Source organism: Pelobates fuscus, chromosome 6 (assembly GCF_036172605.1).
Source record: "Pelobates fuscus isolate aPelFus1 chromosome 6, aPelFus1.pri, whole genome shotgun sequence".
Lineage (NCBI taxonomy): Eukaryota > Metazoa > Chordata > Amphibia > Anura > Pelobatidae > Pelobates > Pelobates fuscus.
The window spans coordinates 125,375,338-125,388,531 of NC_086322.1; the positions used below are offsets into that span (position 1 = coordinate 125,375,338).

The window sequence follows — 13,194 nt, forward strand, 5'->3', positions numbered from 1 at the left end:
AAAAGCAGAGGCAGTAAGCCCTGCGGAAACGATCTGGCACTAAATAAGGCAAAAAAAAATTCAAACAAAAAAGGTTTCTTGCTGGATACCCAGCAATGAAAATAATGTTCATGGTCCTGTCACATTTAAATGAATTTACTCCAATGTTCTGACAAGTTAATGAACATCCCTCATGCGAGAACCTCTAATATTATGCAAATATCCAAGGCATTCTTTGTCATCTGGAATGTATTTCAAACAGGAGGTAGAACGCTGTTAAATCTGCATAAAGAAAAGTTGTGCCTTTGGACAGAATGTCAAGCCGACAGCAAATCTTTTATGTACACAATAAGACCTAAGACTGCTCTGATTAAAGGAACTAATGATCTGATCTTGGCTAAATCCAAAGACCACTACTCCATACAAATTCTTCCGGACCTCTCTACTGCCTTTGACAGTGTTGATCATGCTCCCCTTCTGCTAACTATTCCCTCCGTAGGTCTCTGTGACATTGACCTTTTGTGGTTCTCGTCAGAATTCTTAGCAAATGTACAAACTAAGAAAAAAATTTTTTTAAAATAGGTCCCTCCCCAGCCTGTCAATCACATAGATTTCTATACTAAATTATTGACTGAAAAGGAGAGTAGGAGAACTTGTTAGCCATCACTTCTGTTGTCACTCTGTTCAGAAGCATTACATTAGCAGTGAGGGCCATAGAGGATAATTGCCCTGCTTGGGACAAATTAAATCAGAGCATGGAGGGGACACGGGCAACACTAGGGGTAAGTGCTATAGCAATCTAATACTCAAAGAGCTGCGTTTTTCTCAATTTAAACTTCTTTTTGGCAGCATTAGGAGTAAACATAACAATGCAGTCTTGCCAGGTGGTTAGTGAGCATTAACAAAAAAAATTTTTATTTTTTGTTAAAAAAAAATTCAAAAAATGAGTAACTTGTTTGTTAGCATACCTAAACAATGTCTTTTTTTGTTGTTGATTCATGCTCCTCCCCCCTCACTCCCCAACAATCCTGCTTCATGACTCACTTGAGTTCCTGTATAAGAGCACACTTACCAATTAAACACAAGCATTGAGGGAAATGGATCAGCCCCACAAGACCTTTGTGTACTGTGAACAGTACTGACATTAAAGGCATGCATTTACACAGAATGAGAAGCTGGGTGATATTAATCGATACACCTGGTCATCTGTTGTCTAACTCTAGTCTCATTTACCAATCCATACTGCCAGAATCCAGATTACTACATGTAACCAACATGTGAATCAGTAAGCATGGATTGGTAAATTAACAAATGTATATCCGCCCAGATGCCTAAAGCATGTTATAAAGGCATAACTCAACACAGGAACACATACATAACATGTTAAAGGTGATCTTTATCTCTTTAGAACGCTTGAATTAGTTTTGTATGTGCATACCACTCAATATTTCATTTTGGAATTAATTTAAGGGGTGTGAATGGGGCTGTGGCCAGGGGCAAGGCTGTTACAGAGACATTTTAGGTGTATTACTAAAACTATTTATACAACTAAGGTGACATTTAGAACAACAATGTATCTAATGTACAAAGACTGAATTCTAAACACTTTTATTGTGGGTTAATTACACATTATTGCTGTGGAACTCTGTTATACACTTAGACACACCAACAATATGGAGCTCCTAGAAAACAGGGACACAGTAATTGGGTCCAAAATAGGGTCTGTCTCTCCTAAATATAGATACTTGGGAGGTATGCATCATGTGTAAAGCAGCAGTAAACTCACATTTTGGAATCAGAGAAGCACACCTTTTAAATGATAAAGTTACTTTATGATTATCAATAATAGAATATGTACTAGGGAGATGATAGGAACCACCACATTGTGAATAGTTAATTCCATCACAGTATCTGATTCTGAAGAAAGCTATAGGTCAGCCCTGGCGCTCAAATTCTAAGTCAAAATACTAAAACTAGCAACAAAAATACTTTGCCGGATAGGTGACCCACCAACTATCTGATACATTAATACATAATATAAAACAATGAAAGTCCACACTCCACAATGTGTACCCACTAAGGATGATTTTGCAGTAATATGACGTAATACAGTTAAACACACACTCAGAAGCATAGCCTTGCTTCAGACTACTTACACAAGGACTTTTTCTGCATACTTGCCTCATTTCCTTGATCGACAGCCTACATGACAGTTAGCTCTTAATGCAGCTTACTAAGGGATTGTCTGCACTAGTGCAAGCAGTGAGGTGTATGGACAAAAAGCAGTAAGCCTTCTTCCCTTGTGAAAAAATTGCATTTCCCTGTATGTAAAATAGTGCCTGGTCTCTTTTATGCTGGATGTCCATCAAGGCCGTTGTCTGGCACCTATCTTTCTAGGAAGCACTCCCAGCATGCAACTACTTTACTGCTTTTCAAATCTAAGCAAGCGTGATACCAATCAGGAAGCATACATTTAAGTGCCAATGCTGCACATCAATCAATACAAACAAAGAGCTGAAGATTTAGGCTTATAAGACAAACAAACACTTTCAAGGTGACACTGTACCAAGAAAGCTTAGCCTCTGAATTCCAGCTTTTTAATTTAATATTTTTTTGCTTTGAAAAGCAAAATACATTTACAATAGTAGTCATAAACTAGGATCTCCTATTTTAGTGCACAATGCATTCCAGTTCTATTGTTACATCTTCCTTTACAGGGTTGTAAGACCTGCTATTTCCTCTGTCAGTCACTAACGTACCATAATGTGTATAAAACCCCCCTAAGGCCAACAAGCAAGTGGAAGACTAGTTGATATTTCATTTTGTTGCTAAATCTGATTAATTTCATGACTGTTCTGCAATGCTACAGATATTTTGATTGTTAAGATGTAAACAAAAAGGAGAGAGAGAGACAGAGTAACTAAGGCTACTCAGCTATCACTTGAACACACCAGCTCTATAACATTGAACAGAGTGTGCATTCAGAATCAGGCCAACTTTCATGAAGTGGAAAATGAAATAGAATTCCATACACCTAGAAAACGTGTTGGTCATCGCAATATAGGTGGTTATTGTGCCTATGAAACACTGCATATACAGAGTTTAACCCGTTTGCTGCCAAAGGTATAACTCCAGTAGCATCATTGGGGCGTCATGAGACGGTCCGGAATAGGAGTTCCCAATCTGACTAATGTCAGTTCTGTACATATTGGATGTCTGACACACACACACACACACACGATGGTGACAGGCAATGGCTGCATGTCCCCAACCCTTCATGCTGCCTGTATCCTCCCCTCAGACCATGACATCAAAAGAGGAGGTTTGGGCAGAGGGGAGCTCTTTGTCTGGGTGCAGGAACAGAGGTTTGTGGTTTTGTTTTTAAAGGGACACTATAGGCACCCAGGCCACTTCAGCTTATTGAAGTGGTCAGGGTGCAGTGTCCCTATTGCAATTAGTGCTGCAATTTAAAACATTGCCGTTTTAGAGAAACTTTGATTAATGCCCAATAGAGCATTATGAATTTATTTAAAGAAAGGTTTTGTGAAAAATGTTTGAAGTAATGCTTTAAAAACACCATTGTTGGTGGATTATAACTCAGGCCATTAATTGTTTTTTGTTATCCTTAGTAAACAAACCCTTTGCAGTCACACAATAGAGGCTCGAAGCAGGGATTCACACAGCTTGTTAAAAAGCCTGCTGTGATAATAAGACAGTGATGAGAAACCTAAAATATGGGCCATATTATAATTGTTATTTGTTAACACGGATGCCCTTTTAAGGGGAAAAAAAATTACAATGGATACACTTAATGATTAACCTTCTGAATACCATGAGAGTGAAATCACATTGTTTAACCCTCACTTAGTGTCAGTGAGATTTCAGCCCAAACTACAGGAAATGCTTTAGAAATAACAAAGATGATTTTACATTAATGTTTAAAATGTATAAACACTTCTTATAATTATCAGTATAATAAACAACAGATGTTGAAAGATGGCAATAAAAAATGAAAATGTAAAAAAAAAAAAAAAAAAAAAATGGATTATATAAAATACTTTTAATATTGCATGCTGGCAGCCCAGAACATGTATTTCCTAATAGAAATAAACAGGGGGGGACGGGGGGGATTTACAACTTTACAATAGTGACTAAAAGATTATATAGTATATGAAGCTTTAAAGGACCACTCTAGGCACCCAGACCACTTCAGCTTAATGAAGTGGTCTGGGTGCAAGGTCCCTCTAGGATTAACCCTATGTTTATACTGAGGGTTAATCCAGCCTCCAAAACCTCTAGTGGCTGTCTCATTGACAGCCGCTAGAGGCGCTTGCGTGCTTCTCACTGTGAAAATCACAGTGAGAGCACGCAAGCGTCCATAGGAAAGCATTGTAAATGCTTTCCTATGCGACCGGCTGTATGCGAGCGCGGCTCCTGCCGCGCATGCGCATTCAGCCGATGACGTCGCAAGGAAGAAGGAGAGGAGGAGTAGAGCTCCCCACCCGGCGCTGGAGAAAGAGGTAAGTTTAACCCCTTCCTCCCCCCAGAGCCCGGCGGGAGTGGGTCCCTGAGGGTGGGGGCACCCTCAGGGCACTCTAGTGCCAGGAAAACGAGTATGTTTTCCTGGCACTAGAGTGGTCCTTTAATAAAATAATGTAATTGTTCTGAGCTTGAAGGGTAGGTAACATCTTTTAAATTTATAGCAATTTAGATAAGGCCTCTATAAGCCTCTACATTGCTTAACACCCTCACTTATGGTCAATCAGCAAAGACACATGGGTTTATTCACTAAGTAACAAGCTGAGTTGACTGAGGAAGATAGCCAATAATATATTCAGTCAGTTTGTACAGCAGAGCTGGGGGCCAAGCATAGAAGTCACAGTTTATCACTTTGTCAGAAGGGAAACATACATTTTGGAGGGCAGCAGAGGTGCCAGGCTTTTGATGCTGGAAGAACTAATTTTTTGTGAAACCACTAGAAAGCCGACCATCTTGAGAAAAAGGTATTTTACCCAAAGTCTTCTTGCAACACAATAAAATAGATAATCTGCTTTAATCAACTATACAGTCTTAAAAGACGGCCATGTTACAATATAACTTCAAGAAATAACAGTAATCTAGGTTGAAATAAACACTAATGACCACCATATACATCCTGTTTCTAAAGTGGCCCATGGCACACAAACTATACAAGTAGGTAAATCAAAGCAATAACCTTTTGTAGCTTAACCTGAATACATCGATCAAATAAAAAGTTAGGCGAATGTAGCTTGTTTGTTATCTCTAGTGGAAGGTAGAAAACATACTGCCTAAAGAGATACATATAGAAGAGTCACAATTCACAGTTCTCCACCAAGGGCCAGATTAAGATATGATGATGCGCAATTGTGCAAAAACTAAGAGAAAATGTATCTTTAATACAAATAAAATGTAGTGCTGCTCCCTTCCCAGCTGCACGCTACAGAGCTCAAACATTCCATCACTGGCATATAACTGAGCTTCTTTCCCCTTGGGAACCAGGCAAAGCAGCTCCAGGCCACGTTTAAGTAAAACAAAGAAGTTGAAGAACAAGCTACTCTTTTACAAGGAGACTTCATTCAATGAACATATTTTCTCAATAAATGCCAGGGTTTTACGTAAGCATCTTACAGCAAGTGACTTGGAAGCCCCACTGCACTTACGTCAGGATCTGATTTTAATAGTCATGTGAAAAAACCATTAACAGCCCTGATAAAGCAAAAACTTACAAGGGCCACCTGTACACAGGATAAAATCCCATAAACTACATAAAAGACACAATTCACTGCCTTTTAACCCTTTCCATAGAGCACTACTTGACAAATTTGCTTGGAATCTAGGAGCCTGCTAAAAAAAAGAGTAACGTCATATTCTGGCTCCCGGTATCACAGAAAGGTGCGCGAGGGTGCAGAGCAAAAGAGCAGCTCCCCCACCAGAAGCCGCTGAATGAGCTGTCAAACACCCAGGCGCCAGGACAAAATTGCTAGTTGGCCATGGTGACCTGGCACCTGGGATTTGTCGAGCCCTGCCTTAAACAAAGCACTAAATAACAGGACAAAACTAAACACAATTAATCAAAATATTAAAAAAAGATCTAAATCATGGTAACACGTTCTAATCATCATTTATTATCAATCATAAAAACGTAATATATGATAATTCTTAGAATACTATAGAATGATACATATTAAAAAAAAGAAAAAAAAAAGACAATAAATGTGAAGTGGTATTAACTAAACAAATCCTTTTTCATTGTCTCCCGCTGTAATCATAATTTTTACATTTATTTCATTAGACCTCTCATTTAAAATACCCACCGAGAGGGCACCCCCCACTCTCCCTCCCTCCCCACCCCCTTGCTGCCCGGGAGCATGAAGTTGAAAAGTGTGTGTAGTAAAGACACATGCGCAAGCCAATTTTACAAAGGGGGAGTTAAAAAGTACTAGGGCAGCATTTCTCTAGAAAATGTTGAATGAAACATCAACATATAGGAAAACATTCACAATTTGCTTTGCATTTCCATGATTAAGAGGTTGTTTACACTATCTCAATAAAAGATGGGGATTAGGAAAAGATTACATAAATGAGATTCAAATTCCCATTCATAGTAGCAAGTCCCACAAAGCAGTGACAGACTGACCAGAAATGCAGGAGCACCCATTAAGCATGATTTCCAGGCTGCAGGAAATGCCATTTAATGAATACAATGAAAAGGAAAGACGTGTTCTAGCCAATTCTATTTAAAGATCGGACACCTGACTTATTTTTTCAGATGAGACTCCAAGGCCTCACATTAATGTGTAGGGGTCATTGTATTGTGTGTAGGTCTGTAACACAATAAAAGCTTGTATATAGCCTGCTGTGTGGTATTCACAGCAACTACCACCCGAGACTGCTACATAGGGCAAATACATGCTTTATTCTGCTGCATTTTATCCATTCACATATACACAACTGTATGACAAGGGACCTGAGACTTTTGGAAAGGGATTTATTAAAGTGATGCCAAAAATGCATGTCAATTTTTTTTCTAATTTCTGTAAACCAAACAAAATAAAAGAATACTCAAGATAAAGCAACGAAATGCCGCTTTGCACTACTGAAAAAATAAACAGCCCATTTTTCCAGATGCCTGCAATTGTGGGAGGAGTTTAGTGGCCTTTGTAACCAATTGTCTCCCTCTTACTTGGGCTGCACCCTTCTGGTCATTCCGCCCACCTCTCCCCTTTTTAAATCCTTTACTTGGTGGGCCCACTTTTATTTACAGGCCTACCAAAATTTACGGCACACCACAACTGACTAACACTAATACTAGTTTAACATCACAGCCTTTATGATGCCGACCACAAATATTACATATGGCAACTAAAGACAGTGATAAATTCACACACTGCTAGTGGGGACACTCAATGCAAAAATCACACAATCATTAGTTTAATGGATATGGTGCCAGGAGTGTGATGGTGTGTCCCAAGGTAATTGGTAAAACAAGCCTCTAGTTTCGGTCTTGTCCTTTAGGAGAATCCAGTTAGCTCCACAAAGCTACACATGGCCTTGCATGATCATGGCAGTACTTACTGGCTGAGCAAACCTAAAGGAGCGGGCTGCAGTAGTTATGGTTCTTGAAGCGTTCCTTTAATGAAATTACCTGTTTAAAATGAAGTTACTTCAACTGCTGCAAATTTCACCAATGGTGTGACTCAAGAAACTGTCACTTTTAACTTTTCATAGACAGATTCTTTATTAAAAGCTCTGACTATGGCTTTGATTAAATATTTAACCCCTTAAGGACACATGACATGTGTGACATGTCATGATTCCCTTTTATTCCAGAAGTTTGGTCCTTAAGGGGTTAATATGGTTTAATACTGTGTGTATTATTATTAAATCATTTTAAAAACCATATCCAAAAATATTCAGTGGAGGCCTAAATTCGAATTGCTTTGAAATTCATAAATAATCAAAGATATACATGAAAAAAAAAATATCGAATATAATTATCAATCTCTGGCAAAGGAAGTCCACATTTATTTCTCATCAGATGTTTGTCAGAATAGCTGATGGAAAGAGATGCCCAATATATAGGTATTGTATCTTCCTGCCAATTTATAGGCTATCCCTAAATCCTCCCTTTCATAATAACTCCATATGAGTGGACATGCCACATTGTGGGGTCATTGCAAAACAAATTCACAGACCCTCAAAAGTGACAGTGCTGCTTTAACCCCTTAAGGACACATGACGTGTGTGACATGTCATGATTCCCTTTTATTCCAGAAGTTTGGTCCTTAAGGGGTTAAATTTGTATAGCACCACTGAGGTAATATCATAAGTGGTGCTTTCTGGATATAGCAAGAGGTTGTGTTCATTTTAATTCAACTTTCATAAACAACAACTTCACAAACCTATTGACATCATGCACAGCTTAATATGTGGAGTAAAAAGAAAGATGTAAAAGGAGTGTGGGGGGTAAAGACAAAATTATTTGGAAGCAATTGTGTTATTAAATAATGCAGCCATGTTCAACAATAACTAAATACAAACACAGAGGTGCAACCCATGAATCAATAAGGTTCCTGTAAATCGAGAAGTAGTAAAGAGGAACAACTAGGGTCTAGTGACAGGATAAAACCTGTACTGAAATGTCACTGGCAAAGGAAGGTACAATCTGTTATATATGTCATTCTCCGCTGGAGTGTCTGGCATTTCTTTAGATAAACATGGCATCTGGCACTCACCGTTCAATGGAGTCTGTACCAGATTTCTAGAAATCTTAATATACACAACACACCTCATCCCATTCCTAGCTATGGCCATACACACAAAACAGACATGCATTTCAAGTTTCACACACAAAACACAAATGTAAAGGCACAAAATAAATACGCCTCTCTTTTAAGAAAATAAAAATAAAAACTAATTGGGTTGATCCTAAACTGTGGTTGTCTATTTTTCCTGGCAGAACACACAATCCCGAAACTGTGACAGGTAATTTATTTTGTTAACTAAATCTGTTTCAGGCATTTAGATCGGTGTACCCTGTCAATGCCAACTCATTTTAATGTATGAAAATAAAAAAGATTATAGCTTTATTATTCCACTCATTAACCTAAGATAAATGTACAGATACTTGTGATATAATGATTCTTACCACTCTGGTAACACATCTCTTTGTACCTGAGCTTTCAGCAGGGAGAGTTCACAGAGGACCCTTCCACTGAACATTGTTATCAACCAAGATCTTGCAAGTCTCCCTCTGCCACTTCTGTTAATAGACATTAATTACATAATGCATATACACTCTCACATACACCTGAATGAGTATCTAGTACACCCCCACAATCCACCTAAACTCCTGGTTACCAGACACAATGCTCTCACAGGCTGTCTAGACTTACAGTATCAAACACAGGATTTATTGTAAGTGCTTACAGTATCACACTCACATTACTAGTATATCCACAATGATCTATCTTACAGTATCACACACACACATATATATATATATATATATATATATATATTAGTATCCATAATGGTTTATACTATCATTAGTGTACACAATAGTGTAGGTTTACAGTATCACACACTTTATACCTAATGGTCTTGACTTACAGTATGACACATATATTTAGTGTCCTTTATGACTTACGGTATCACACACACACCTTACTGTACACAAAGCTCTTGCTTGAGCACACAATATGCACATTATTAACACACACACACACACAGGGCTAGACGCCCAGGATCACACACAGACATATCATGGATGAGACACAGGAACACACACACACACACACACACACACACACTCTGAGACAGGTCATGGATCACTCAGACATGCCATGGATGGCACACACACAGCAGTAGCGCACACAATGGCAGAGCTCACAGACTCGCCCATAGGTATGAATTTCCAGTGGCCACTTACCTGTGGGCTCCTGTCAGCCGGGGGTTTCATCACAGCCTGCCTGAAGCTGTTATCCACATAGGACGCCATGTTCCGGGCTCCCCCCAGCCGGTCCCAACGGGGGATACTGGCAGTAATCCTGGCCCCCGGGGGCCCCGAGCAGGGCCGGTCTCTGCTCCCAGGAGCGGTCCTCCTAGCTGTGGGGTGAGGTGGCTGGCGGTGGTCCGGGGGCTGGCGGTGGTCCGGGGGCTGGCGGTGGTCCGGGGGCTGGCGGTAGTCCGGGGGCTGGCGGTAGTCCGGGGGCTGGCGGTAGTCCGGGGGCTGGCGGTAGTCCGCAGCTTTGTGTGGCAGAGCCTGGCACCCAGTGGCACTGACCCCGAGCTCCCTGCTGGCCAGCACTGTGACTGAGAGACAGCGGGCAGGGCTCGCTCATGGGAAGCAGGGAGGGCAGCTGCCCCCCACAGACACACACAGGGGGCTGAGAGCTGCAGCCATAGTGAGAGGGGTACACACAGGGCAGGAAGAGGGTGTGGAAGTAAGACATGCAGCCCTCCTCTTCCTTCCTCTTCCTGTGCTCCTTGCACGGATCCTTGCTGGCTCTCAGCTGCCACCTGCAGGAACTGCGCTGTACTGCACCATCCTGTGCCAGGGATGCTGTGGGGCAGGTTGGGGACAAAACAGTGGGTCAATTAGTAGACAGTGAGTGAATCGTGGTGGTGCATTAAAATCAGATTATTTTTTATTAATTTTTTTAAATTAAGGTAAAAATAGTTAATTGTATGTTATGTCACACTTGGCACATCACTAAAGAGCAAGGCTGCATAGTACTAAAGAGGAAGCCCTTTTCCTGTTTTTTTGTTTTTGATGTAATTTATATTTGGCTTGCGTGTATTTTTTACTTTTTATAATATTAACATTTGCCTTGATGAAAGAGCCCAGGTCTACTGTACAACTTGTACGATGTCATGGTAACCACTTGACTTCTTTCAACCACTTGTACTTGTAATAGTTTGTTTCTTAATTCATGTAATATCCCCACATTGAAATCGTAAAGCTACGCACAATAAAAATGGAAAAAAGCAGAACTTGACACAACTTATTCCAGACTCCGTGGGCCATTTAACGTGCATACGCATTGGAAGCGAAGAATGGATGTGGATTTACACCCACTAGAATTTCTGTCATGTTTCAGTAGTCATTTTTGTTTTCCGTGCTAGTTTGTGTAATCTTATGCCCCTTCACACTCCCCTTTAGGAGGGCAATATGCAGTGTAGCCTTGGAAAGAAATACCAAACATTATATTATCTTGTACTTTAATGAGCTGTAAGTGCTTAATTAAGAAAATAGTCATGACAGGAAGAGGCACCAAGAACGTCTCACTTACTGCTGCTATATTTGCAATAAATTGCTTCCTTGTGTTCGAATGTTAGATGCGTAGACATTGAAGCATAAATTACATGTTCTTATCTCTCCAACAGGTTAGCTGCATAAAAAGACAAATGACACCTATCATTTCAAGTAAAAACATGAATTTGTTTCCTCGATATATTTAGAATCATTTTCTCTGTTTTCTCATGTTGGGAATAAATTGAATACATTATACTCTGTATTTTAACCAGGACTTTTTATATGAAGTAATTTCTTCGCAGAACAATATTAATGTATTTTGAATTAGAGAAGTTCCTTAGACAAATGGGGGCTAGTGAAAGATAAAGATGGAGGGGCAAATGATTCCATCGCTGTAATTTGACTCTGCCCTCTGAATGGTTGGTCTATGTACATTTAACCCAATGTATTAAACTCCTAGCCCCATAAGACGTCATGTTCTGTTCAACACCATGAACAACCACTTTGAAGAGGTGTGACTCGATTCATTGATGCTGCTACCCAATGTCCTAAAAGACAGGACAATACCCACTATTGTCTTTTAGAATTCCAGGATCTAACATCCCAGACAATGGCTGAACTAAGAACTCTTCTTAGAGCATACTAGGCATATCTCAGAAGTCTATACCAAGAGAATGGAGCATCTTCACAATTTTGACCTGATTAGGTTTGATCATTTTGAAATCTGGGGGCATGCTGCCAATCTACCTATATGGACCAGCCTTAACTGACTTAGGCCATGCCAAGGACAAAAATGATGTGTGGAGTCCTGTTACATGAAATTTCCTTTCAAGACCTGGTACTTGCAATCATGTTCCCTAGGTGTTATTTCCCTGGTGTTTGTGCAACCACATGCCAGTATCATTTATAATGCCAGCATAGGTAGATATCTATCATTAAAGGAACACTAAAACGTTGGGAATTCCTAACACTAAAGTGTTTTACTCACTGTTTAGATTGCTGGGTCACCATAAACTCCTTTTTCCAGTGCTGAGCTACAGTCCCTGAGGCCACCCAAACCACCTCCCGTGACATAATGCTAAATCCTCTTAGTCTTCTCGTACAATCCAATGCTTCTCATAGAAAAGTATTGTGGATGAGAAACGCACCTCTAATCAAATGCTCTCTATGAGAAGCATTGATTGCAGAACCAAATCTGAATCAGTTCTAGCTGCGGGAGCATTCTGTAGTGGCTGTCATGTAAATTAGCCCTGCAGTAAAAAAAAAAAAATGAAATATATACAAAACAGCAATAATTTACATTACAGGACTAAACCTCCAAGGTCACTCCACCCAGAACACTTCATTGGCATATAGAAAGTAAAAAAAAAAAATTTATTCTTTATTTTTGGTAAAAAAAAATAGCATAACAAAGTGATACATAGTACAGTACGTCACTGTGCACATGGTACAACAACGATAGGTTAACAGTATATGACAGCATGTGGTGCGACTCAGCCGAATTAGGCACATTACCAGCACGATTCAGGGAGAAAAAAGAAGAGAAGGATAGGAAAGGAAGTATTGGTCGTCTGCTAGAGAGGGGGAGCTTGGGGGGGATGGAGGGGGGGAGGCGCACCTGCGTCCTGTTACAGTCTGCAAAGTCAATGGAGAACCAGGGCTCCCATATTTTCTCAAACCTATGTACCGTGTTTCTCACCTGCGCTGAGAAAGTACATTTTTAAATTTATATAAAGTCTGTATTTTTGTTTGTTTTTTGTGCTGATGCAGGTGATTATTGTTAGGCATTTATAACAACAATCAATTGACCTATTTGACCTGTTTGGCTAATGGATATTTTACAACATTTTGTAATAAGATTTTTGCTTGTGGTGTCAAAAATTCAGTTAAAGGATCTATTCGCTAAACAGTTAGCAGCAGTAACAAGAGAACCAACA

The 13,194-nt window shown here is 39.8% G+C and overlaps 1 protein-coding gene across 8 annotated transcripts in view; it reads right to left on the reverse strand.

Moving 5' to 3' along the window:
- The window catches only part of RAPGEF2 (Rap guanine nucleotide exchange factor 2), a 274,085-nt gene extending 263,929 nt beyond the window's left edge, over nucleotides 1-10,156 (reverse strand). For 6 of the 8 annotated variants that reach the window (XM_063458215.1, XM_063458218.1, XM_063458220.1 and 3 more), the window contains exon 1: nucleotides 9,932-10,156. In XM_063458215.1, the coding sequence (XP_063314285.1) occupies nucleotides 9,932-10,000 (69 nt within the window). In that variant the 5' untranslated portion in view covers nucleotides 10,001-10,156. The remainder of the gene's footprint in view (nucleotides 1-9,931) is intronic. The other 2 variants (XM_063458219.1, XM_063458214.1) reach the window with 1 other exon arrangement.
- Nucleotides 10,157-13,194: the final 3,038 nt, after the last annotated feature.